The 27,083-nt window shown below is 46.0% G+C and overlaps 1 protein-coding gene across 1 annotated transcript in view; it reads left to right on the top strand.

Moving 5' to 3' along the window:
• The window catches only part of LOC146340908 (microtubule-associated protein tau-like), a 160,333-nt gene that overhangs the window by 129,496 nt on the left and 3,754 nt on the right, over positions 1 to 27,083 (top strand). The window contains exons 13-14 of the mRNA XM_084804475.1: positions 6,911 to 6,992; positions 9,958 to 10,070. Of these exons, the coding sequence (XP_084660601.1) occupies positions 6,911 to 6,992; positions 9,958 to 10,070 (195 nt within the window). The remainder of the gene's footprint in view (positions 1 to 6,910; positions 6,993 to 9,957; positions 10,071 to 27,083) is intronic.

The following is a 27,083-nucleotide window of genomic DNA, read 5'->3' on the forward strand; positions in this document are numbered from 1 at the left end:
CAAGTACTTGAAGAGTGCTATCATATCTCCCCTCAGTCTTCTATTCTCAAGGCTAAACATGCCCAGTTCTTTCAGTCTCTCTTCATAGGGCTTTGTTTCCAGTCCCCTGATCATCTTTGTTGCCCTCCTCTGAACCCTCTCCAGTTTGTCTGCATCCTTCTGAAAGTGTGGTCTACTGGTTAGGCCTCATCTGGACTACTGGACACAGTAGTCCAGATGAGGCCTAACCAGTGCTGAGTAGAGGGGAACTAGTACTTCCCGGGATTTGGAAGCGATGCTTCTATTAATGCAGCCCAAAATAGCATTTGCCTTTTTTTGCAGCCACATCACATTGTTGGCTCATCTTCAGCTTGTGATCGACCACAATTCCAAGATCCTTCTCACTTGTAGTGTTGTTGAGCCACGTATCCCCCATCTTGTAACTGTGCATTTGGTTTCTTTTTCCTAGGTGCAGAACTTGGCATTTATCCCTATTAAATGTCATTCTGTTGTTTTCTGCCCAGCGCTCCAGTCTATCCAGATCACTTTGAATTTTGTTTCTGTCTTCCAAAGTATTAGCTATCCCGCCCAATTTGGTGTCATCTGCAAATTTGATCAGCATTCCCTGCACCTCCTCCTCCAAGTCATTAATACAAATGTGGAAGAGCACTGGGCCCAGGACTGAGCCCTGCGGTACCCCACTCGTTACCTCTCCCCAGTTTGAGAAGGTCCCATTGATAAGCACTCTTTGAGTCCGATTCTGTAGCCAACTGTGGATCCACCGGATCGTTGTTTCATCTAGCCCACTTTGAACTAGTTTGCTCATCAGGAGATCATGGGGCACTTTGTCGAAAGCTTTGCTGAAGTCGAGGTATATGATGTCTACAGCATTCCCACGGTCTACAAGGGAGGTGACTTGATCAAAAAATGAGATCAGATTTGTCTGGCAGGACTTGTTTTTGACAAATTTTGATTCTGTGCAAGTGATTGAATTTAGTTCAGTCTAGTATGCAGGGAGCTTAACCTATTGACTTTAGCAGGCAAGATGGAAATTTGCAATCAGACGAGGGCAGGCTGGCTAATGAAATACAGACATGAGCAGATTTCTGTATAAACAGATTTCTATATCTCTTCCATCCTTGGTTAAGATGTACTGAACTAGAAAGCCAAATTGCATGAGTTTTAGCTCCTCCCGAACTGCACACGCACAAAAGACCTACCACAGAATAAATGGAAAGAGAGCAGATACTTGTTGTGTCTTGTTTTCTCCTGACATTTTTCCTACCTTCCCGCCCCATGCAGGTGTTTGCCTGCACATGTGTAGGATGCAAGTGGGGAGAACATGGGGACACACATACGTTCCTCCCCCCAGTGCCCCCACATGCCTGGCTGCCATTGAGACCATTGTGTGTTGACCACAAAAATCTCAAGAGAGCTTAGTAAGCACACTTGGCTAAACGCACTTACAAAGTTCCCATGATTGGAAACCCGGCCTGTAATGCAGCTAGGATGCACCCTCATCCCATCCCCACTTTAGACCTACGTATGTTCAGGAAAATGCCTGCATAGGCCTTGTGTGTATATTCCTATGCGTGTAATCCTTGCACTGAGCTGAACAGGACCAAATTCTAGGAATCATGATTTCCTACTTGGTGATGCTTGTCCTATGTTCAAGCCATCTGTCAGGGATGCTCTGACTTGGATTCCTGCATTGAACAGGGGGTTGGACTCGATGGTCTTGTAGGCCCCTTCCAACCCTACTATTCTATGATTCTATGACTATTCTTTAATTCTAAGAATACATGCCAAAATGTGTACCCTTCAGCCATAGCTTTTGCCAAAGACAAACACATACAAAATTTGACATAAGAGATGTATGCCTGCAGAGAAATCTTTGAGGTGGTCAGCATATTTTAGACTCACCTAAACACCTGTTAGGAAGGTGTGGCCTATTAGAAGAGCCTGATGGATCAGAATGCCCTTTTCATAGATTTTGGAGATTTTCCTGTCACCATTGTTGGCAATCCTGTCAAGGCCCTGGCCAACCTCTGTGATGAGAAATTACTCTGGCAGTTGATATAATTGCTCCTGAACGTCCTCTCTTTGTTTGTGGAGCTAAGGTAGCACCTTCATTGTTTGAGAAATTGGCAGCAGTGAAACAGCAGGGATGACTATTAGAGCTGAGGATTAGAGCAGTGGTAGCAGAAGACCTGTGATGAATCAGATCAAACTTGGCTGGAGCAGGGCGGGCAGAAGGTAGATCTGGACCTACTGGTTGATCTCTTGGGTGATTTGCAGTAGATTGGCAAGGATTTCTGACTCCCAGTTCTTTAACGATAGCAGCAACGAAACAACTCCCCACCTTAAATGATACTGCTGAAATAAAGAGAGCTTGGGGTAACTAGGAGTGGATTTTTGTGTGGAAAGACTGTGAGCTCCATTCAAGCCTGGGTTCCTAATTCTTTTAAGTGTAAGTGTCTTTTGTACCAGACACTGGTTACTGGATCTTTCAGTCTTTCAAAAAAGAACATAGTAGAATCCACAAGCCTGAAGTCTGCCTATCCCTGGTCTAGAGTGCAGTGTAGAGCCTGCTCTGTGGCAGAGATGATGACAAAGAAATCTTACATTTTCATCACCATTGTGTCAGAGTCTTCTAGTGGAGCTTTTCCAAGTCATTGAAAGGCTGTTACATGTTGGTTGGTCCCCATGAAGACAGAGAGGGTGGGCCATTTGGTGGCCTGCTGTGACCAGTATGCCAGACACTTTGAGGAAAAAGAGGCTTGTATCCATTCTGACTTAAATTCTACAGTGAGGGCAGTATAAATAGATGTATTTGGCATCAACTTGTCTGATTATTTTGGATACTTTGTGCAGCCTGAAGATATGGCCAGGATTCTGGGACAACTGAAGCCTCCCACTTTTGTGCTCAACTCTTGCCCTTGTCCAAAAGTTGCCAGAGGGGGACTGGGATGGGTGGTGGGAGTGGTGAAAGCCTCCTTGTGGGGAAGATATGATTCTCAAAAATGTAAAAGAGTACAATAAGGCATTTGCTTAAAATTAAAAAAAACTTCCCTAGACCTCACTGTATGGGAGAATTTGCAGCTGATTTTTAATGTTCTTTCCATGGGCTCCAGCTCCTGGTGGCCCCTCAAATCCAGTTTGTTTTAGATCCATTTCAGTCTAGCTTTAGGTCTAGGTTTGGTATAGAAACATTCTTGGTGGATATATTGGGAACTGAACAGGAGGAATTGTTTCTTCCCCTGTTGGTTCTGCTGGACCTTTCAGCAGCTTTTGATACCATTGACCATGGTGTCTGTCTGGACCATCCAGCTGGGATGGGACTTGGAAGTTATGGAAATACAATTGTTCTGGTCTTTCCTGGAAGGACAGTTCCAGAAGGTGGTGCTGAGGAACTCTAATATGACACTTTGACCTGTGGTGTCCCTTAAGATTTCATCTTGTCCATCTTGTTGTTTAATATCAGAATGAAACCACTGAGAAAATTCATCTGGTGATTTGGAGTAAGGGTTCATCAGCATGCAGATGAGAATCTGCCCTATCTCTTTTTTTTCTTTTCTTTTCTTTCCTTTTCTTTTTGAATCTCTTTTCCATCACAGTCCATGGTGGTTACAGAGGTCCTGAACAGATACTTGGAGGCATTAATGGACTGATGCCGGCTAACAAATTGAAGCTTAATCAGAACAAGACAGAGTTGCTCCTGGTCAGTAGAACCATTGAGCCAAGGAAAGAAATTCATGTTTAGACAGAAATAAGTCATACAACTCCCAGCATCCCCTATGCCAGCCAATAGGATTGTGCCCGTAACATGTTAAATGGAGTAGCACTCCTCTCGTAAACACAGATTCATAGATTCTGGACTCTTCCTTGTTACTAGGTGCTGAGGTGGCAGCTGTAGCCCAGGTGTGCCTTTTCTCAGGTTGGGCAGTTGTGCCAGCTACACCTAGTCCTGAAAACCACAGGTAATGTGTGTCCTAGTTACATCACATCTGGATGAATGCAATTCACTCTATATGGGACTGCCTTGCTTTTGTGTCTTTTTTGGCAAGTGGAAGTGTTTAAACATATTTAAAACTTTGCAAGGGTTTATGAAAAAGAAATCTCTCAGTTAACTTTTTTGGATTTTGATACAATCATGTACTCAGTAAAATTCTACCTTTTTAATAGAAAAATCCAACTACTGTGGTTTGGGGTTTCTGCAGTCTGCCTGTTATAGTCTGCTACTAAAATGAATTAGGAGAGGTGGGAAAGGGGAAACTTTTTTTTGTTCTAATTGATTTTACCCCAGTGGGACTCCTATGACCTAGATCTTTGGCCCATAGTAAAACTGGGGAAGGAATTTTAAGGGAGTAACCCACGAGCATTGAAGACACCATACTCATGAGGAGGTGGTTAAATGTGTGGAAAGTGATTTAACTGGGCTTTCCTTGTCTGTTTTCTTCTGCTGGTGATGTCAGAAGTGCCAGATTTTTTTATCATTGGTGAAGGAACAGGGCAGATGAAAAAGGAAAATTCTCTTAATTGGGATCTAGTAACTTGAGATTTCAACCTGCCTGGAATTTCCCTCGCCAGCTAGAATGGAATGCGTATAACCCATTTTACCACAGTCTCCGAGGCTGGTCAGGACCTTTAGAATTCCCTTTCTGCTTTCACTCGCCATAGTTAGCACAGCCCAGTGGATAGACTGATCTTTGTCATGGATCTAAACAATTATAGTTTCAATTGCTTCGGCTGAAGCTTACTCATTTCTGGCTCCTTTCCTAGCAGCCAAATTGCCTACTGCACTGTGATAGCCTGTAGGTGAGAATCCTGAAACAATTATAGTGGTTCGTAGTAGCCTTTCCAGGCCCAATGTGGAAAGAGCCATTGAAAACTGGAACCTCTGAAATGCTCCTCGGGGGCGGGGGGGATGCCCAGTTAACAGCTGTAAGTTGACATCCCTCTGAATAGCTTGAGAGAGGTACCAGCATTGGATAAAATAATGATTGGCAGCTGAGGGATTTACCCATTGGCAAATTGCACTGTTCCAGAGGCTCAGCATCCCTTTGACTGGTGGCGTGAGAGGGGTACAGGCATCCTGGAACCCAGCCACGAACTGCACAGCAGGGATGGGCTGGGGGGCGGGCAGGGAGTATGCCATGTGTCTTCGCTCAAATCGTATTCCTTTCCACAATGTCATTAATGCTTATTGTATCTTTATAACCACTAATCCAAGTTTTGCTTTTATCTGTACCTTTTATGCATGTTTGTACACTTGTTAACTTGTATATGCAATTTAAAAGTTCAGGAATGCTTTGTTTAAAAGCCTTAGTATCTCCCTGCCACACACACACCATTAATGATGTGAAATGGTTCAATGTGTCACAATTGTACTGTGATAGTAATGATTTTTAATAGTTAATTGGTAGGAAAGATTTGGGATTTTTTTTATCATTGGTGAAGGAACAGGGCAGATGAAAAAGGAAAATTCTCTTAATTGGGATCTAGTAACTTGAGATTTCAACCTGCCTGGAATTTCTCTCGCCAGCTAGAATGGAATGCGTATAACCCATTTTACCACAGTCTCCGAGGCTGGTCAGGACCTTTAGAATTCCCTTTCTGCTTTCACTCGCCATAGTTAACACGTCCAAAAAACACGTCCAAAGTTTTTGTCATGTATGCAACATATCAAAAAGATTTGCTTAGCTGTGGGTTTTGAAAAATCAGTTGCTCTGGTCTGGTTTTGAGAGTTGGGTAGACAACAGTGAATTTTGATGAACTTTCATCAGTATACTCTTGCTGTGATTGCATGCATTCAGAACATGTTTTATTTCTGGACAAATGAATCTTTACTACAATATGCTTACAATCCCGATGTTGTTTCAGGTACTTTCCGTAGTGTCACAACATTTTAAAAAGATCCTTTATAAACAAAAAAACCAACCCTTTCAATGCACATTGACTATTTCTGTTCTTTCAGTTTTTGTGGACATAAACCTTAAGTTTTGCATCAGAAAAGGTATTTAGTTTTTTCTGTTTTTTTTACATTTTCTGTGGCATATTTTATTTGATTATACCTCTCTTTCTGTCCCCCCACCCCTTCTCCACACTTCTCCACTTTCATTTAAGCCCTTCCAGTTACCATTGTTTTCCTACCTCTCTCATCTGGAGTTTGTGCATGCTGTGGAAATGCAATAAACATAATGTCAGTAATAGCCACATGGGTTCTTGCAAGACATTTTAAATCTTTATGAATACCAGTGCTTGCAACTGTAAAAGAAATAATGGCTTTCTACTGCCTTTCGAATCATTGATTATATTCTTATATTCTTCAAATATCTGAATTGGAAGTTTATGTCTAAATATATGGAATGGATCATTACAAATGACTGCAACAATTGGAATCCCATGTAATTAAAAAATATAAATAAATTTCTAAAGTTGAACAAGTTTGGAATAACATGGACATGATTAAAGTAACAAATTTATTAGAAACAAGGGAAGATAATAGTATATTTTTCTTTAAAATGAGCAAACTTAATTAACTTTTGCAATAGTAGATACACTGGTTGGAACCTCTGGATGTTATATATTTTTATAAGGTATCGACTTTTACTAACGTACGGTGGCCCTTGTTACTTTTCTTTGAGTCATTAAAAATCAGTCAGTCAGTCTGTGCATGCTTGCCTGTGGTGGGAGACTTCGCTACAACATGGGCTTTGGCTTCACAGTTTCTGGTGGAACACTTTCCTTCTGCCTGTGCTTGGTTGATTAATCTTTTAGACAGTTTTTCAAACTGCATTTCTCTTTCAGTTGGGTTCCAGTGTGTCATCTGTCTCACTTTTTCTGCATATCTTAGGCAAACATGCTTTTCCAAATTAAAATAAATCCCAGCCCCAAACTCTGTGTGCACTTTTTCATTTTGTTCTCACAGGTACAAATTGTTTACAAGCCAGTGGATCTCAGTCATGTAACATCCAAATGTGGTTCCTTGGACAATATTCATCATAAACCAGGTGATGTCAATGATTATGTGTTGCTTTATTTTATTTTTTTAAGCATATGCTTATTTTTATATTGTACCCTGGTTCTGGAGGGCAGGATCAGCATTTTTGTTTTGTTTTTTGCAAACACTGAGATGACAGATAGGAAAGGAGGGGGGAAGTGCAAGGAGGGTAGACAAGGAAGAAGCAATTATGTCTGCCAAATGTCAGAAAGATAGGCTTCTTCCCAAGGAATGCTTGCTGTCTGAGTGAGACATGCATATTTGGAAAACCTTGGATTTGGTCATCTACACGATTCCTGCCAAGTCCTGGCTCACACTGCTATTCTGGAACAGCCTGGGTGCACAACCAACATGACATAGTTATGTGACGTTTCAAGTTACTGTACATCACAGTGATCTCTGCCTTAATCATCTCCCATCCAGAGTATTGCAAATGCTCTATGCAGGCTGCCCTTAAAGAATGTTCAAAAATAGCAGCTAGTTTGAACGGCAGCACCAGATTGCATTCTTTGTTCACCAGCTGGACAAAATTCAAGCTGGTGCTGCATAACTATAAAACCAGGATTTGGGTGGGGGGGAGATATCTGAAAGACCACCTCCTCCCATATGTGTACAGTTTAAGATCCTGTTTGAACTCTCTTCCGCGTGTCCCACCACCAAGGGAGGCCAGGGTGATGGGAACACAGGATAGGGCAGCCCCCTGCCTGTGGGACCTCCCCCCAGCGGAGCTCAGACTGGCCTCTTCGTTGATCAGTTTGAGGCAAGCTGTTAAAAACTTTTTTATTCGACATGGCTTTTTAGTGTTTTATGAGTGCAGTCCTATCCGGATGCCTGTCCACCTCCAAACTCAGAGGCAGACAGGCATCCTATGCAGAGTGGGAGGAATGCGGAGTTGATCTTTGTCTCCATGCTTCCCCTGCTTTACGCATTTCGCCCATCTAGCTGAGGCGTCGGGGAGGGACAGAGGCTGGGGAAAGCGTGTATCCCTGCTTCCTCAGTCCCTTCCCCGCCCACCGTTATGACCCCTTTCCCTCCTCTCCAGGCTCGGTTTGTGAGCTCGTAGAGGCAGCTGACACGGTTCTCTCCATGCTGGCTGGGAGGGGGAGAGGGCAGGGAGCTCAGACTCCTGGGTCCAAGGTGGGAGCGCTGCCTCTGGCCTCGGATCCAGGAATGTGAAAAATCCTGTGGCCCCCCAGCCACTGTCTAGGAGCCATCGGATTGTTCTCCCTGTGTATTAGCTTCACATTCAAAGATTCTCTCAATTCTGCTGTGGGTGATGTTTTATTGATTTTAAATTGGTTTTTTTTTTTTTAGTTTTTAATGGTTTTAATTGTAATTTGCCTTGGGAGCCCTTTTCAAGCCAAAAAGCAACACACACACACACACACACACACACACATACATACATGTGATATATACTCGATAAATACTTAATAACTTCACACACACTTGACTTACACAGGAATTTCTCCAAAGGTTCTCCTGTGGAGGAAAGCATTATATGTGGGATGAGACCCTTAATTACCGGGGGTCCTTCCCAGGCATGTACTGGAGTCCTTTGCCTTTCCAAGGCTCTGTTAGAAAAGTGGCTTAAAAAAATTCAATGCTGAAATTGACAGGATCCTGCATGTGGCCTTCCCCATCCCGGTGCCCTTCCAATGTTGTGGACTACAACTCCCAGCATTCCTGACCATTGGCCATGCTGGCTGGGGCTGATGGGAGTAGCAGTCCAAAACATCTGGAGGGCACCCGGTTGGGAATGGCTGATATAGACTGCAGGAGGGGCATACGGGCTTACTGTGGGGAGTAGACCTCATCTAGGAGCGTCCTATCACACACACACACCTATAGGCTAATTTGTTCATCTGCCCAATACAGACGCCTGCAGGCATAAGGTCCAGTTAATATGGAAGGTGTAGCCTTCCGTTGCTCCCTTGTTCCTGTGGTTGGGAGCCCATGAAAGAGGGAGGGAGAAAGAGAAAGGGGGACTCTTTCAGCAGAATGGTGTCACATCAGTCTAAACCAGGGGTCTAGAACGTCTTTCAGCCTGTGGGCCAAATTCCATTTTGGAGAAGCTTTGGGGGGCTGCATATTTTAGCTTAAAGCCCTCACTGCCAGTAATGAGGGGGTGCATTTCAACCTTTTAGCGTAGTGGGAAAACTGCACAAAAGCTGGGAAACCGCCAAAGGATCGGTGGTTGGGAGACGGGGTGGGAGCAGGGGAAGGGGCGTGGCCTTCTGGGGACCCCCAGGGGGCCAGATTTGGCCCCTGGACTGGAGGATCTGCACCCTTGGTCCAAACTATGAATAGCATTTATCACCTTGGTGTATTAGGAATAGGCAGGCTTTGTAACATTTTATGTAAAACAAGCACAACGGTGATACGTTCAGCTGTTGGTGTTGACTTTCGACACAAACTGAGCTGCACACAGTCGAGTGAACAAGCCACACATTAGCAGTAGGCGAAACAAAACACCCACCTGGGACAATTCCTTCCCTATAGCCATAGTTTACACGCTGCACAGGTCTCTCCAAGGGAAATGTTTCCTGACTTTGTAGTACAAGCCCATCCTGCTCAATACATTCATCCCTCCTTTCCTTTTATCTGTTGCTTACCAGTATTCCACTACTATTATTACAGCATGTTGCATGTAGTTCAGATGGCCCTGTTTCACTATTACTACTAGTTCTTCTGATGCTGAGTGGAGTGTGGACATGTCAAAAAACCTGAGGTCAAAGCATATTTCCAAATTGTGTGAGACTGACAGTATTCTGCTCAGTGAACGTGCAAGCTGTTTTGCATTCTAGGAGTAGAATGTATTATTTAGTTGTGCTTAACTCTAAAGTTAAGAGGCCAAACATAGCACTTGCTCAAGGGAAAGTAGCACATTAAAAGGAGACACATTATTTCCTCCAGAAGCCAGTGTTGTATGCACTTTTCGGTATATGTTAACCCTGTACTTATTTCTCCTGTAGGTGGTGGGCAGGTGGAGGTGAAATCCGAGAAACTGGACTTCAAAGATAAAGTGCAATCGAAAATTGGGTCATTAGATAACATCACTCATACCCCTGGAGGAGGAAATAAAAAGGTAAAAGTTCTGCATCTTGCTATTCTCTGTGCATGAAGGGAAAGTCTCATCAAGGTAGCAGCAGGTCAGACATTGCATTTGGCTATCGAACGGTAGCATCTCTGTCATGTCCATTGCTATTTTGAACCTTATTTTTTAAATTGCCTTCCATTACCCTTACTGTCCCCACTTCTCACCATGCATTATCTGTAAACATCTCTCGTGCCTACGAAAGATCATTATGACATTGCCAGACTAGCATGAAGGGGCATTTGCTCAGGAGCTTTCCCCGCTCAGAATTAAATGGGAGCTGCCTGAGGGGCTAACTGTATCTTACATGCAAAGTCATACACTGGAGCTCTGGTGGCTTTTCTCATGTTCTTAACTGGTGCATGCTGCTCCTTCTCCTCTCTCATCGATCTTGTTGAGAGCAGAGAAGAGAGAAAGGGGTACGTCACCCTGTCCCTGTACTAGATGCCTCCCCCGCCTGCCAGTCCCCATATGTTTGCACATAACATGTTCGCCAGCTTGGGCAGAGTGCTCACTGGTTGTTTTTACATAATTTATAACACTTTACCCTTCAGAAGGGCTGTGTCCTTCTCTGCCAAGCTTTGCATATTTTCCAAGAGGCGCCCAACGGTGTGTACAGACGTATTTAAAAACAAGGGCTGATGTGCTCTGAAAGCATGCTCACGCTGTTCTTAACTGTCCCTGTTCTTTTCCAGCACTTTGTTTAGAAAAAGGTGGTTCTGTGAGTTGAAGCCAAAGGAGACCATGCACAGGGTTAAATAGCTGATGACTTTGACATTGCAATTCCATTTCCCCACCCCTCATCACAAGAGCAGACTTGCAACTTAAAATAACTGACTGAAGTGTTGTTGTTTTTTAAGGCAGCACATGAACTTTCTTTAATGGTAGGACAACAGGCAGGAAAGTTTAATGCCTTCTCTGACTAGCCAACTGGACTTACCTTGCTAGCTGAATAGGGGTCCCTTCACAGTTTTTGGCTCCTGACCAAGAGGAGCAATTTGCCTGGGCTCCAGAGCATAGGCCTAAAACCCCTGCCCACTGACAGTAAGGAAAAAGACGAGAAAGATGAAAAAGAGGTGTGGGTGGGGGGAGCAGAGGCAAAAATGGATGTTGCTTTCTCTTTCCCTTGATCTCTTTCCCATGAGGGGCTGCAGGTGAGAGAAGTGGGAAACCCAGACCAACCTTGCCTGGACCTGTGGCTCCTGTGCAACAAGCTCTCCCCCTGCCAGTTTCCCTCAGGGTCTCTCTCCCCAGCAGCATGGAGGAATTGTTCCCATTGGCACTCTTCCATTCAGCTTTCTTCCCCTCACTTGTGGCAGCAAGAGGTGGCCCCGTGTATTTTCCCACACTCTGGAGTGCTTCCACATACACCCCATGGCAGGTGCGCACAACTCAGGTTGGATGCCAGGCTCCTCGCTGCACAGCCATAGCCCCCGAGGCCCAGGCAACCCAGCCCGCCTCTGTTCTGCCTCCTCCCACCGATGGGGCTGAGCAAAGCTACTCCGGCTCCCTTTCACCCTAGAGGGAGGTGGTCCTCTCAGCGTCCTGGCGTCCGCAACCCAAATCACCATGATTTCAAGTGTCCCTTTCCTCCCCACACACCCCTGCCCTGGTGAGAACAGGGGCCACTGAGCCACCACTGCCTGCTCACAGGCTTGATGGGTTGCACCACCTCCAGAGTGAGGAGGAGCACATCCACGTACAAGGGGTTGGGTAAGCTCATCCTGCACAGGGTCTGGTCTGCAGTCGCCCCAAAAATACTAGGAGGATGAAATGGTTGCTAGCATGGTCACAAGCACGTCACCACCTCAGTTGGCCTGGAGTTGCTAAAATGGACTTGCTGCTCCATGGTGACATGCCTGCGCCAGCTAAACCGCGCAAGGGCAGAGCAGCACGCCCGCAAGTGCCTCGATGATGTTTTTTGATCCTTACCGGAGATGGCACAACCACAGATGCAAGGGGATCCACAAAACCACGAGTCCCTGGGACAGCCTGGATTATTCTGGCCAAACCCAGAATTCCGGTGACTGCTCTCTTGCCCCCTTCCCAGGCTTGGATCCCACAGACCCTACCTCCTGCTCCCAGCATGCTGGAGGGGAAGGGGGAAAGGCTTAAAATAGTGCACCTTGAAAGCCCATCTTTCCAGGGAATCTCCAAATGAGAACAGGGGAGCGGGGGCGGGGGGAGACCAGGTGCCAGCAGGTGGTCCGTTAATAACTAGGCCTCCTTCTAGACCAAAGCAGAAGAGGGAGGACTCTTGGAGGAGTTAAGGCCCCGTCCCATCACCACTCAAAGCGGACTGTCCAGGCCTGCACCCTTTATTTGTAGAAGGAAACTCCGTGGAGCACCACCCAAAGACTGCCTTAGAGAGCTTCAAGGCTTTTCCTGAGTTCCTCCAGCTCTGAGTCTACCATTCTTTTTTCCTCAGTTTTTTCCCCAAAGGATCTTGGATCAGAAATGGTGCAATTCTTTGTAGGCCAAGAGTCCCAGATAGATAGCCAAGAAGTTTTATTCCCTCCTTCCCAAAGCCACAGCCAACCTAAAAATCCCTTTTGTGGATGCCCCAGGGCTGCTCTGACCTCCAAGTCCAAGGGCAGGGCGGAGATTGAATCACAGGATCATAAAGCTGGAAAGGACCTTGGATTCATATGGTCCAACAGCCTGCTCAATACAGGATCTGCCAGAAGACTCCTGGTATTATGAGTCAGCTTTGTGCCAGGGTCATGAAGCTGAGGCCCTGGCCATCTAGGCCTCCACTGAAACCTCCATCTTTGCAAGGCTTTGCTCCTCTAGGCCCACAGCTTTCTCTCAGTACTTCTGGAGGGCAATAAACAATTCAGGAAAAGCCATAACAAGTTCACTAGAGCCACAGAGTTCATGGCAGGCTCTTCAGTGGATGCTCTACAGCTGGTAACTCAGCTAGTCCACCTGAACATTCAGCTATTACTGAAGAAGTTCAGCCAAAATGGAAGCCAAGTTGGTTTTCACTGAAATCAGAAGGAGAGCACCTCTTCATGGGGAATTTTGGATCTGATGCCTCTATCTGTGCTGTGGTCATAATAATGTCTGTACGGATAAGGACATATTTGTTCCAAAGCCTATGGAGGAATGCTTGTAAGGCTAGTCAAACTGGCTTTCAATTTCAGCCAGCTGGTGGATTGAGCTACCTCTGAAAGAAAGCATGGGACTTGTGCTACAAGCTCCTGGCAGTAAGGCTTGCAACCATCCAGTGAAGCTTGCATGACCTAGATTCTCATGGATTCCATTAGGGGAACCCCACTCTTAAGGTGGTGGTGGCGGCGTTGGGGCATCCCGCCACACACGCACAGACGGGGACCTTTTCACTTCCTGAGAGGATTGCTTGACTGTTTTGCTTGTGAGCCTGGTGAGTCCCGGGGGAATCTCCACAGCGACGGGTTTAGCTTGCTTTCCACTTTGTTGCGGTTTTTACTGGAGTCAAATCTGCTCCCTCTGGGAATACACGGGGGTCGAAAACCTGGATTCGACCTGGGGCTCTCTGCAGGTCACACGGCAGTTTACTGAGAATTGTTTCGGTGGCTACTGGGTGGAGTCTCATTGGTGTCATCATTTAGAGAGCCTGTTCCCTCCCTCCCACTCTCACCTTGTTTTGCCCCTTCTGCTTTCTCTGGCCAGTGTGTGTATTAGAGCCCCCACCTTCCCCAACCTATGTCCCACCCTCCTCATCCAGTTTTTTAAAAGTTATTTTCCCTCTAAAACCTCAAGTAGCACAATAGCGACAGGACTAAATGTGCAGCAGCGACCCCTCGCATTACTGCATTAGTGGGGACACTTTAGGTAGCCTGCTTTCAGTCTTTAACATTCCCCCGCTCCGTGCATGTTTACCCAGAAGTAAGAAATATATCTTGTTCCCCTGCAGTGAAAGGGTTAAAGGCTAACTGTAGTAACTCCCCCTAAAGTGCTCTTTCACTACTCCCTTCCTCTCTTCGATCTCTGTTGTGTGTTTCTTTGATGTTCTGTAGCTTCTCTGTTATATAAAATAACTTCTCTGCTTGAAGGCTTGATCGGCTTGATTGTAAGGATCGTGCCTTCTCATTGCCAGCAGGGGAAGGGGGGGGGGGGCAGCAGTAAGCGAAAGTGCACATATGGGGAAAAATGGGGTGGGGAGCAGTAACTCTGCAGCAGATTTCTGGGTTGCGGTGAAATTGGGGTGGGGGGAGGTAGAAATGGGGAACATTGCAATCCCATGCATGTCTACTCAGAAGTAAGCACCATTGAGTTCAATTTATTTATTTCATTTCTATACTGCCCAATAGCCGAAGCTCTCTGGGCTGTTCACAAAAATTAAAACCAAACGGCACATAATAAAACAATTTAACGTATATAGAACATTAAAACCACAATATAACAATACAACCACAATGAAACCTAGCAGCAGTGCAGAAATTTAAAATACAGATTTAAAACAGCAAAGCTAAAAGTCTAGAAAGCTAAATTGCTAAAATGCCTGGGAAAATAAAAAGGTCTTCACCTGGCGCTGAAAGGAACACAATGTAGGCGCCAGGCGAACCTTCAGTGGGGCTTCCTGCTCTTACGTGGGTTTAGAATTGCAGCCAACTTTCCCAGAGAAGTTCTGAGAAACAAAAAGAGGAACATCATCATCATCATCAAAAAATGAGGAGAATCCCTTCCAAAATAGGCAAGCTGAAATCTGAGTGTGAAGACTTCTTTGTGAACCCAGTCCTCCACAGCCCCCCACCCCCACCCCATTTCACTGCATCACAGTAATCTGCGTCAAATTCAGTCTTCAGAATCAGATTTTAGCTTGTCCATTTTGGAAGGGATTCTCATCATCATCATCATTATCATGTTCCTCTTCCTGTTTCTCAGAACTCCTCTGGGACATGTAGGCTGCAATTCTAAACCTACTTACAAGGGAGGAAGCCCCATTGAACCCAATGGGGCTTACTTCTTAGTAGAGATGCATAGGATCGCAATGTTCCCCGTCTCTAGCTCCCCACCCCCACCCCAATTTTGCCACATCCCAGCAATCTGCTGCGGAGTTACTGCTCCCCACCCCGTTTTTCCCCATGTGTGCACTTTTGCCTACTGCTTCCACCCCATCCCCTCATTCTCTGTCCCCCTGCTCGCAATGAGAAGGCAAGAGTCTGTTTCCTGCCTCCTGGCTGAGCAGAGCAGAGCAAAGGTAGCTGCTCCAGCTGGTCTAGGGGCTATACAAGGAAGCAAGCTCCCAGAGAGCAAGCGATCAGAGCGCGCAAACAGGGAGAGCAAACAGGAGTTGGCCAGGGGAGGTCAAGGGGGAGGCCCCTAACATTTTTAATTTTTTTTTAAAAAAAATCTATTTCTTTTTCTTGTAACATACACTTCCATAACACTGGGGCCCTGTTTTTTACCCCCCGTGAATAGAGGACAAAGCACAGGCAATCCCAGTACAATCAGAAAGCTGGAAACAAAAAGGGAATAGAGACTATGGAAGGAAAAGACTCTCCAGTGGTGGTGACCTGCAAGGTCTGTGCAATGTTTGTTTTCCTGCTTGAGATCAACATGACCTACACGTGAAACAAGTGCAAGTTGATCATGCTGTTGGAAGAAAAAGCAAGAGGACTGGAGCGGCGAGTGTCAACCCTCCAGGGCATAAGAGAAGATGAAGAGTTCTTGGACAGAATGGTGGAACTACAGCAGCAAAGCGAAGAACAGAAGCTAGAAGAGCAACAGCAAGCTGAGGCAGAAGAGGAAACTGCTGAGGTGAGGAAAAATGTAGTAGAGGAGACTCCTTGGAAAAGGGTGACAGTTAGGAGCAGAAGAACTAGAAGACACTCTGCACCAGTGGAGACAGTGGAACTAGGGAACCATTTCCAGGTACTTGAGGATGAGACTGGAGGACAGCCTGCAGAGGAAGAAGTACAGGGGACCCCACAGGAGAGCAAGCAAGAGGCTGAAGGTCAGTTAAGCAGAGGCAATTAAACCAAGGCCTACAACAAGAAGAAGAGAATAGTAGTAGTAGTGGGAGACTCCTTGCTGCATGGGATCGAAACCGAAGTATGTCGCGAAGACCCATGGACTTGCTAGGTATGCTGTCTCTCGGGAGGATGGATTGGAGACACTCATAAAGCCCACTTTATGACACTGACACTTGCCTACACTCATAAAGCCCACTGACAGGTATCCCTTTCTTCTCATCCATGTGGGAACAAATGATACCACCAAGCTACAAAGAAATCATGTCAGACTTTGAAGCTTTGGGAAAGAAACTCAAGAACTTTGGGGCCCAGATAGTTTTCTCATCCATCCTTCCAGTAGTTAGAAGAGGGATAGAAAGGGAAAGAAAAATACTCCAGGTGAATGGCTGGCTACGAAGGTGCTGCTGATGCGAGAGATTTGGATTCTGGGACCACAGGCTATACTTCCTGGAAGACAGACTGTGGGCAAGGGATGGGTTGCTTCACAAAGGCTGGGAAGAATGTGTTTGGCCACAGCATGGAGAACTTCATCAGGAGGGCTTTAAACTGAATCCTATGGGGAAGGAAGACGTAAAGTTGGGGGTAACTATGGACGAAGGCTTATGCATCGCAACTGAGAGAACAGCTCTAATCGTGGCCAATAATAGTCTTCACAAACATGTACAAAGAAAGCCAGACTGTAAAACACGTGGTCTTTGATGTCTATATACTAATGCCCAGAGTATGGGAAACAAACAGAACGAACTTGAACTCCTAATACAGGAGGGAAATTATGACTTGATAGGTGTAACTGAGACTTGGTGGGATGACTCCCATGACTGGAATACAGCAATTGAAGGATGTAACTTGTTCAAAAAGAACAGGAGGAACAGAAAGGGAGGTGGAGTTGCACTATATGTGAAAAATACATATCTCTGCACAGAAATACAGGAGGATGGGCTTGGTACCCCCATCGAGAGCATCTGGATTAAAATAAATGGAGCAAAGAATAAAAGGAACCTGATGGTTGGAGTCTACTACTGGCCACCAAATCAAGGAATAGACAAGGATGAAACCTTTGAAAAGCAAATAGCCAATGTTTCAAGGAAGCATGATGTAGTAGTAATGGGGCACTTCAATTTCCCCAATATTTGTTGGGAGACAAATTCTGCAAACATGGCCCCTCCAAGAGATTCCTGATTTGTGTTGCTGATAACTTCCTCCTACAGAAAGTAGAGGAAGGAACTAGAGGATCAGCTATCCTTGACTTGATCCTAACCAACAGGGATGACTTAGTGGATCAAGTAGCAGTTACGGGAACTCTGGGGGAAAGTGACCATGTTGTACTTGAATTCATGGTTCTGAAGGAAGCAAAAGCTGAGTGTAGCCAGACATGTACCCTGGATTTTAGGAAAGCCAATTTTAATAAACTCAGAGCACTGATAAGTAAGGTCCCATGGCAAGCAACTCTAATGAGAAACGGAGTCCAAGATGGGTGGGAGATGGGAATTCTCAAGGCACAATTACAAACAATTCCAACAAGAAAAAAAGGCGGAAGACAACAGAAGAAGCCAGTGTGGCTTCACAAAAAGCATAGAGATGACCTGAAAACAAAAAGGGACACATATAGGAAGTGGAAAGAAGGCCAAGCAGCAAAGGAAGAGTACAGGCAGGGAGCACAGAATTGCAGGGATGGAGTCAGAAAGGCTAAAGTTGAGAACGAGCTGAGGTTAGCGAGGGATGGTAAAGCAACAAAATGGCTTTCTTCAGCTACGTGCATAGTAAAAGACAGAGGAAAGAAATGGTGGTTCAGCTGTTAAATAAAGGTGGCAAAATGATAACAGGTGACAAGGAAAAGGCAGAAGTGCTCAATTCCTACTTTGGCTCAGTCCTCCCAAAAGAGGGTCTATGACCCCCCTGGCAAAAGCGAAGTACAGGCTGAAGGGGCAGGATTGCAGCTTGAGATTGATAGGCATATGGTCAAGGAACACCTAATTACTTGGAATGAGTTCAAACCTCCAGGGCCAGATGAACTGCTTCCTAGACTAATAAAGGAACTGGCAGAAGAACTCTCACAACAGCTGTCTATTCTCTTTGAGCAATCATGGAGGACGAGTGAAGTGCCAGATGACTGGAGGAGGGCTGATGTTGTCCCTATCTTGAAAAAGGGCCAAAAGGAGGAACCTGGGAACTACAGACCAGTCAGTCTGAGATCAATCCCTGGGAAAATTCTGGAGCAGATGATAAAGCAATCTATCTGGAAGCACTTTGAAAACAATGCAGTGATTACTTGAAGCCAACATGGATTTGTCAAGAACAAATCCTGCCAGACGAATCTGATCTCATTTTTTGATCAGGTCACCTCCCTTGTGGCCTGAGGGAATGCTGTAGACATCATATACCTCGACTTCAGCAAAGCTTTCGACAAAGTGCCCCATGATCTCCTGATGAGCAAACTAGCTCAAAGTGGGCTAGATGAAACAACGATCCGGTGGATCCACAGTTGGCTACAGAATCGGACTCAAAGAGTGCTTATCAATGGGACCTTCTCAAACTGGGGAGAGGTAACAAGCGGGGTACCGCAGGGCTCAGTCCTGGGCCCAGTGCTCTTCCACATTTGTATTAATGACTTGGAGGAGGAGGTGCAGGGAATGCTGATCAAGTTTGCAGATGACACCAAATTGGGCGGGATAGCTAATACTTTGGAAGACAGAAACAAAATTCAAAGTGATCTTGATAGACTGGAGTGCTGGGCAGAAAACAACAGAATGGCATTTAATAGGGATAAATGCCAAGTTCTGCACCTAGGAAGAAGAAACCAAATGCACAGTTACAAGATGGGGGATACGTGGCTCAACAACACTACAAGCGAGAAGGATCTTGGAATCGTTGTAGAGCACAAGCTGAAGATGAGCCAACAATGTGATGTGGCTGCAAAAAAGGCCAATGCTATTTGGGGTTGCATTAATAGAAGCATCGCTTCCAAATCCCGGGAAGTCCTAGTTCCCCTCTACTCGGCACTGGTTAGGCCTCATCTGGAGTCCTGTGTCCAGTTCTGGGCACCGCACTTTAAGAAGGATGCAGACAAGCTGGAGAGGGTTCAGAGGAGGGCAACGAAAATGATCAGGGAACTGGAAACAAAGCCCTATGAAGAGAGACTGAAAGAACTGGGCATGTTTAGCCTTGAGAAGAGAAGACTGAGGGGAGATAGGATAGCGCTCCTCAAGGACTTGAAAGGCTGTCACAGAGAGGAAGGCCAGGATCTCTTCTCCAGCTTCCCAGAGTGCAGGACACGGAAGAATGGGCTCAAGTGACAGGAAGCCAGATTCCGGCTGAACATCAGAAAAAACTTCCTGACTGTTAGAGCAATACGACAATGGAATCAATTAACTAGGGAGGTGGTGGGCTCTCCCACACTGGAGGCATTCAAGACGAGGCTGGACAGCCACTTGTCAGGGACGCTTTAACTTAGATTCCTGCATTGAACAGGGGGTTGGACTTGATCGTCTTATAGGCCCCTTCCAAGCCTACTATCCTATGATTCTATGATTCTAAGATTGTTACTGTGATCAAGCAATCAACCTGAGAAGTGATTTTACACAACAGAGAAACTACAGAACATCAAAGAAGCACAACTTTGCAGTCCTGATTTAAGGGAGCAACAGAAGTGAAAGAGCGCTTTAGGTGAGTTACTACAGTTTGTGTTTAACCCTTTCACTGCAGAGGAGTGGGATTTCTTTATTCTGAGTAAACATGCACAGAAGGGGAGAGGGATGTTAAAGATTGAAAGCAGGCTACCTAAAGTGATTGAATGTCCCCACTACTGCGGTACTATGAGGGGTTCTTTGATGGTCTCTGGTTTCTCAGTTATTATGTAAAATCCCATCTCCTCTTTATCGCTTTATCACAATAATGTTCTTTCTGGTTTACAGGAGCATTCATAATGTAGGAGCAGTAGGGAGCCTGGATGGGGTGGGAAACAATCCTCACTCGTCTCCCCACCTTTTTTTATTCTATGTCCACCCGCCCCATACCCCACTTGTAAATAACTCCACTCCCTGTCCAGGTGACTGTGGTTGGCGAAATTGGGGTTCATGATGGAGGGGCAATGCGCTATTTAAATGTTGTGCTTTTAAGGGGATTTCTTTTTAAAGGTAGATAGGAGAGGCTGCAGAACAGAGCACAACTATACGTTCGGGGGGAGGGGGGATGGCTGCCAGAGGTTAGTGGTAGGCAAGGCAAAGTAATTACCATGAGGTAGCTCAGAACTCCTGAATGGCCAGCTACAAAAGGGCGGAAACATTGGGGAACCACAGGGAGGGGAAACATTGGGAAACACCCCTTGACCAGGGTCAGTGAGGTCACAGCCAGGTGAAAGACACACCCCTGGGCAGGGCTATCAGGCCGACGTAAATGCGGAGGGTTGATATACACCGCAACAGAAGCGCAGACAAGACGAATTGAGGGAAACAGACTAAAAGTGGTCTCAGAAAAAATGTTTTTTCCGCAAAAATCTCCGGGATGCCTGTGAGATGGCCACGATGTCATGTGTCCCAAACGACCTCCAAACCCAGCCAACTCGCAGTAAATCGCTCGTGGAGACACCCGCTTGGTGGGGAAGGATGTGTCAATGTAAGAGTATGAAGCCCAAGGGACAGAGTCCACACAGGCAATAATCAATCCTTGTAGATATGCCAGATGTATCAAAATTGATAAGACCTTGGACTGACTGTTCTGGGCCATTTTCCTGATCTTTTCCTCTCTCTTTCCTGAGAGAATATGATCATGCCCTGGGTGATGTCCAATATCACTCCCAGGTATTTAAGGCATTGCACTGAAGTCAGCGTCCTCAACCTAGTTGATGAGAAGTGTGAGACTCCAGGCAGTTGATTATTATTCTGCATATCTGAGGTACCCTGCTGCTGGAAACAGAACATATCAGAAGATCATCCAGAGAGTGATACACATGGACTCCCTAACGTTGGCGCTGAGCTACCACTACAGGATCTAGATGACACTGTAAGGCTGGGTTGGGCAACTTGTGGCCCTCCAGATATCTTTGGCCTACAACTCCTGTCAGTCCTAGCTACCATAGCCAGTGGTGAGGAATCATGGGAGTTGTAGGCCAAGATATCTGGAGGGCCACAAGTTGCCCACCATTGTTGTAAGGTGTGGAAGTCAGACCAAAAGGGAAGGACTTAATTTTAGAAGTAATGCCTATCCTATGGAAACCTGAGAAATCCATGGTGCTTTGGGAGAATTGGTATGTGGAGATACACTTCCATCAGATCTATGGACTAGACCTGGACTATAAGGTACCCTCCAGTCTCCATTGTTGAGCTGACAGCAACTGGAGCAGGGCAAGCAGACCCTACACTAGGACATTATTGTCTCCATCATCAACGGGTGGGAAGTCCCAATGCTAAGAGCATTTTGTCTAGAGAGCAAATCCCAAGACAAAGATGTTTATTTCCCAGTTCGAAGACCAAGAAATGGAAGATCCTCCCTTGGTTCCTAGGGTTTCTCTGTGTGTTTCTGCCAACTCTGATATTCTCCAGGGATTGAGTAAGTTCATCTCAACCCATATGGAATAATACTGATTGCACCACAATGGCTATGGAAACACTTCTTCTCTGACCTTTTGTTTTTGGATATGGGAATTGGGGCATCTCCTGCTTTGCATGGCCCTACTGTCCCAAGGTCCTGTTTTGCATCTGGACTCAGAATGATTCCGATTGACTACTTGGAGATTGATTGATTCTAACTAGAATCCAAAGGCTACACTCACAGAAGTGATCTCTACCATTACTTATTTTTGTAGGCTAGCCAGAATCCAAAAGCAGGGTTTGAGACCACCTGGAAAACTTTCCACAGGCAGTGCGAGCAGAAACACAAGATACTGAAAAGAGGGGAAGTGGCCCTAGACTTGATCCCAGGTGGTGCCACCTTGTGAGAGATGTGAACATAGTGGAACCAATTGGAAACAGTGACTGCGGTGCTATTGAATTTAATTTAGATTTAAGTGAAAAATTGCCACGGAAGTTGGAGACAGTCGTGTTTGACGTCAGAAGAGGAAGCTTCTCTAAAATGAGGGAACTGGTAAAAAGGAAGGGGAAAGGGAGGGTCAAGAGGGTTAAATCTCTCCAAAATACTTAGAGGTTACTCAAAACCACAATAGAAGCTCAGCTGGAATGAATACTGCAGGTCAGGAAAGGTAGCACCAAATCCAAGAGGTCACTAGCATAGTTAACGAGCAGTCTCAAGGAAGCCGTTAGAGAAAAGTCATAGAAGGAACTGGGGACGGACCTAAAGGAAGCAATATTTGAAGAAGCACTATCACGTGATCCTTGCCAAGGAGATAACCCAGTCTTTTGGATGCCTCCATCACACCATACCAGAATGGACCTTCATGGTAAGTCTCCAGTGTCCCATTCTCACAATGGAGGAATGTAAGCAGTGGGGTCCCACAAGGATCGTATTGGGACAGATGCCTTTTAACTTGTTGATAAATAACCTAGAATTAGGAGCGAGCAGTGAGATGGCCAAGTTTAGCAATGGCACCAAATTATTAGGGTGGTTAAAACAAGAGGGGATTGCAAAGAGTTCTAAAAGGATCTCTCCAAACTGAGAGAATGGCCATTAAAATGTCAAATGCGGTTCAATGTAAGCAAGTGGAATGATGCATGCTTGGGCACATATACACTGATGGGATCTGAGCTGGTGGTGACTGAGCAAAAAAAAAGACCTTGCTGTGGTGGTGGGCAGGTCGATGAAAGCGTGCAGCTGCTGCAAAAGGCAAATTTTATACTGGGCATAACTAGCAAAGGAATTGAAAATGAAACTACAAATACTATACTGCCATTATACAAATCTGTAGTTCAACCACACCTGGAACGTCTTGCACCGTTCTGTTCATTGCACCTCTAAAAGGATATTGTACAATTGGAAAATATGAAGAAAAGGGCACCCACAGTGATCAAAGAGCTGGAGCAGCACCCCTGTGAGTAAAGTTCACAAAGTCTGAGTCTGTCTAGGTTAGAAGAAAGGTGAGTATGGGGAGACATGATGGAGGTGTACAAAATTACGCATGGTACACATAAAACGGATAGGGAGATGTTTTTCTCCCTCTCCCATAATACTAGAGCCCGGGGTCATCCCATGAAGCTGAACTATGGGAGATTCCAGGACAGATAAAAGGAAAGACTTCTTCACATGGCGCATAGTTAAAATACGGAATTTACTACCACAGGATGTAGCGATGGCCACCCATTTGGAGAGCTTTAAAAGGGGGTTGGACGAATTCATGGAGGAGAAGGCGATCAATGGCTGCTAGTCCTGATGGCTATATATAACCTCCAGTATCGGAGGCCTCTGTATTCCTGTTGCTGGGGAACACAAGCGGGATGGTGCTCTTGCAACAGGGTCCTGCTTGTGGGCTGCTTGTGGGCATTTGGCTGACCACTGTGCGAACTTCTTAGGCCTTTGGTCTGATGCAGCATGGTTCTTCTTCTGTTCTGCAGCCCTGGTGGAGGTCCTTGGCTTAGTACAGTCAGGACTGAACCAGAGGCTTTGCCTCAGTGCCTTGGGATGCAGACTACAGCTCTTGATAGTGTTTGGAGGGAGGTCAGACCCTCTCTTGTCATTATTCCCATGTCAAGTTCTTCTTTCAGGGGGCTGTCCTGTATCATCCTTCCCCAGTACATCAGTTCCTATTTTGGAAGTTGTCCTGACCAAAGCACCTTTCATGCAAGGCTGGGGAACCTATAGCCCTCCAGACGTTGTTGGAGTACAACTCCCATCATAGCCCTCATTGGCCATGCTGGCTGAGACTTATGGGAATTCTAGTCTAATAACATCTGGAGGGCCAGATGGATCTGCCTGGTCTTTACCATCAACGTTTGTGAAGACCTGTAAGACAACTTCTGCAGATGCTGCCTTGTGGCAGGCAGGTTTTGCAGCAAGTGGTAGGATCACTTTCTGCATTAGAAGCCTGACCATTCATTTCCCACCTGGGATGTGGAGCAGCTGTAGTACATCCCTTTTTCTGCTGCTGACCTACTGCTAAGCGAGGAAGAGGAATTGGACATAACTGTGAAGTTCCGTTTTGCTTAGTTGATAGGGCAGTGGGCAGACCTCCCAGGGCAATGGTCAAGCAAACACAGTGTATGGGGGTGTGTGTTTGCATAGGGTCCCCTGCATGTTAGGTCAGAGACCTCCTGTGCTCCCTTCCTCTTACTCCTAGTCCTTTTTTCCCCCTTCTTTTGGTGCTTTCTGTTTTTCCTCAAGTGAGCCTGCCCGTTTTACTACCTTAGGTTTTTTAATCAGGATGATGGCTATCTTCCAGCTTATGGGAGGGAAATTTGGGGTGCAAGTTGTTGGCCTTGCTTTTGGAGACACAGGAGAGCTGATCTTTCCAGCTTGCTGTCCTACTGATTAAACAAAGGGAATGTCACGGTAAGTCCAGTTTCCCTTTTAATTGCACAAATGTGCAGGTAGCACTTAAACGTTTTAAAAGCTGGCAGTCCGAAGCCTGGGCCCGGGGCAACAACTAAAGCAGAGGTGAGTATGTCTTTTGATCTGCAGCCCAAACAAGGGAGAAATTGGGCTTGCCCTGCTGGAGAAATAAGTGTGTCAGCTCCTGGTTTTAGGTGCGTCTGTATGCGCCCAAAGAGAAGCAAAAGCTGTAATGCACGTAGGCAGCCTGGTGTCCCCCAGATGTTTTGGACTTCAGCTCCTCATCAGCTCCAGACAGCATGGCCAATTATGGGAATTGTAGTTCAAAACACCCGGAGGGCACCAGTTTGCCTATCCCTGCACTACTGTTTCAGAAAGGGCAGGGGAGGAGGGGCGCTCGATTCTCTAGCTCCATTGGACACCAAGTGTCTGATGTGGTTCATATATAATTACTATAAAGTACACTTGAAAGCCCACTGGGAGACAGATCCAGCGATGAACCAACACAGTTATTCTGTCAGGTCAGCTTGCAGAGCTGGTTCCTTCCCACTGGAGAAGAGAGAGATGTGAGTGAGAGTCAATGAGACGTGGTTAGCAGTTAATTGCACATCTAATTTTCTTTAGAGTAGGCTTGCTTACTGTGCATCTGGCTGCACCAGGCCCCTGAATCATCCCGTTTCAGGTTAGGCTTGCCAGTTTTTCAACTGGCCACATCCACAACAGCCTGATGTGTTAGGAGATGGTGATACTTAACTTCATGCTGTGGAAAGCTTCATCTGCTGACTTCTGTATATCACACTCTTGTTCAAAGTCCAGGAACAATCATGGCTGGGTCATTTTCCTCATAGGTTCATATCCAAATTCAGACAGAATCTTGGGGCTTAGCAGCAGGGATGCAACTTAGGTTTTGAAACACCATTCTGGGAGTGATGCAGGAATAGAAGTAATTCTTTTTCTTTGTTTGTGTTTGCCTCATCTGTTCTGCTTGTCTTGGGGAGGGAGGCTCTACTCACATGCATTTCAGTCCTTTCCTCTCAGACGCATCTCATTTAATGAACTTGTAAAACTTTCTAGCTTTCATTGGCTCCTTCCAGTGGCTTCTGATGGGAGAACTCCTCTGCTTCCTTATCCTTCTCTCACTGCCATTCACACAACTTCTGGCCTTGCCCACCCTCCACTTCTTTTCTCCACTTTTCTCTCCATTCTGCATTTCCTGGACCACAGTTGAGCTCTCTCAGGGAATCTGAGCAGGAAAATGTTGCAGGCACTCTAAGCAGAAGTGAACCTAACCATGACTTTGGACCCAAACGGATGGCTGCGTGTTACAGGAAGGAAGAGGGATCAGTGAACGGTAGTGGCATGAACCAGACTAGAACTAAAGGGGGAAATGGGGGGGATTCATGAGGGTGAGAAGGTAGACAACATGAGAATTGTCTCCCCTGCCCCCACTGACTTTTTCCTGAGAGAAGTTAAAACTTTGGAACATTTCCATTGTTCTGTTAGGCACCCGCTTTTTGACTTGGTGAACACAGTGTGACTGTATTCCCAGGAAGTTAGGGCACCTAGGAAGCCTGCTACTGTGGAGTAAGAACAAACTATGTCACCTCTGACATTTTCAGGATTTACCTTAATTGCTAATTGTAGAGAAAGGGGATTATAGACTTTGGCGCAAAGCTGGAGGGAGGCTCAGAGGCATGGCGAGAGACCCATGGGCTGCTTCCCGCCAGGCTCTCCTGCCAGCTGAACTTAGCGAGCTTCCATCATGGAGTGGCTGCAGTTATTTGAACTGCCTGCAGGGCAGTATGCTGGGTAGGGGGTAGAGGTCTGCCCACCCCCACACTACAGATGGCCATGGGCCTTTTAAGTGTTTACTTCTGGGAGATACGGCTTGAACTTTTAAAAATGTGATATGATCCTTGGGATCCTTACAAAGCCATCAGGCTCTTTATGTGGGCTAGACGGCAAGAGATTTTTGACCATGCAGGTTTTCAAACTCATCAGTAGAATTGTAGGCTAATAGCTCCTGAAGATACCCAGCAAGGAGAGCTGACAAATGAGATTCTGCAGCCATCCTCTGCATGGGGCTTAACAGTACCAGACACGTGCTTCGAGGTGCTCCGGGCCAAACTAGTGCTAAATGATCCTCATTCCCCAGCTCTTACATTCTCCTTTGCCAGTTCCTGTGGCTTCTTCTGCACACTGCAGTTGTATATCTGGTACTCTGTCCTCCACTTCCATATGTCCCTCCCTCCCCATTGAAGATTTTTTGTTTCATGTCATCTTATTTGACGATGCTATTTTGCATCCCACTGACCTTCTCCACCCACATGCAGAGAGAGAAGGGCAAGGAAGACACGAACGGTGCACAAAACTGCCCCAGTAAGACTGGGCTTCGTTCCCCCATCACGGAGCCCTCCGTCCCTGAGGAGAGCCCACTCCCCGACTTGCACCCATGTGATGCCAGTAAGTAGTTACCTGTTGTCATGACCTTTGTGAGAGCGAGAAGGGAATTAGATACCAAAAAGTTCAGAGGGTGTGGGGAGGGAGGGCACCATACTAGTTGTGTCTGTTCTGAAGTTCTGTAAGCTGATGTTCTGTACTAACAGCTTTA

The sequence above is a fragment of the Heloderma suspectum genome, chromosome 6, assembly GCF_057233095.1.
Source record: "Heloderma suspectum isolate Gila_16-S chromosome 6, 16-S_ref, whole genome shotgun sequence".
Classification (NCBI taxonomy): domain Eukaryota; kingdom Metazoa; phylum Chordata; class Lepidosauria; order Squamata; family Helodermatidae; genus Heloderma; species Heloderma suspectum.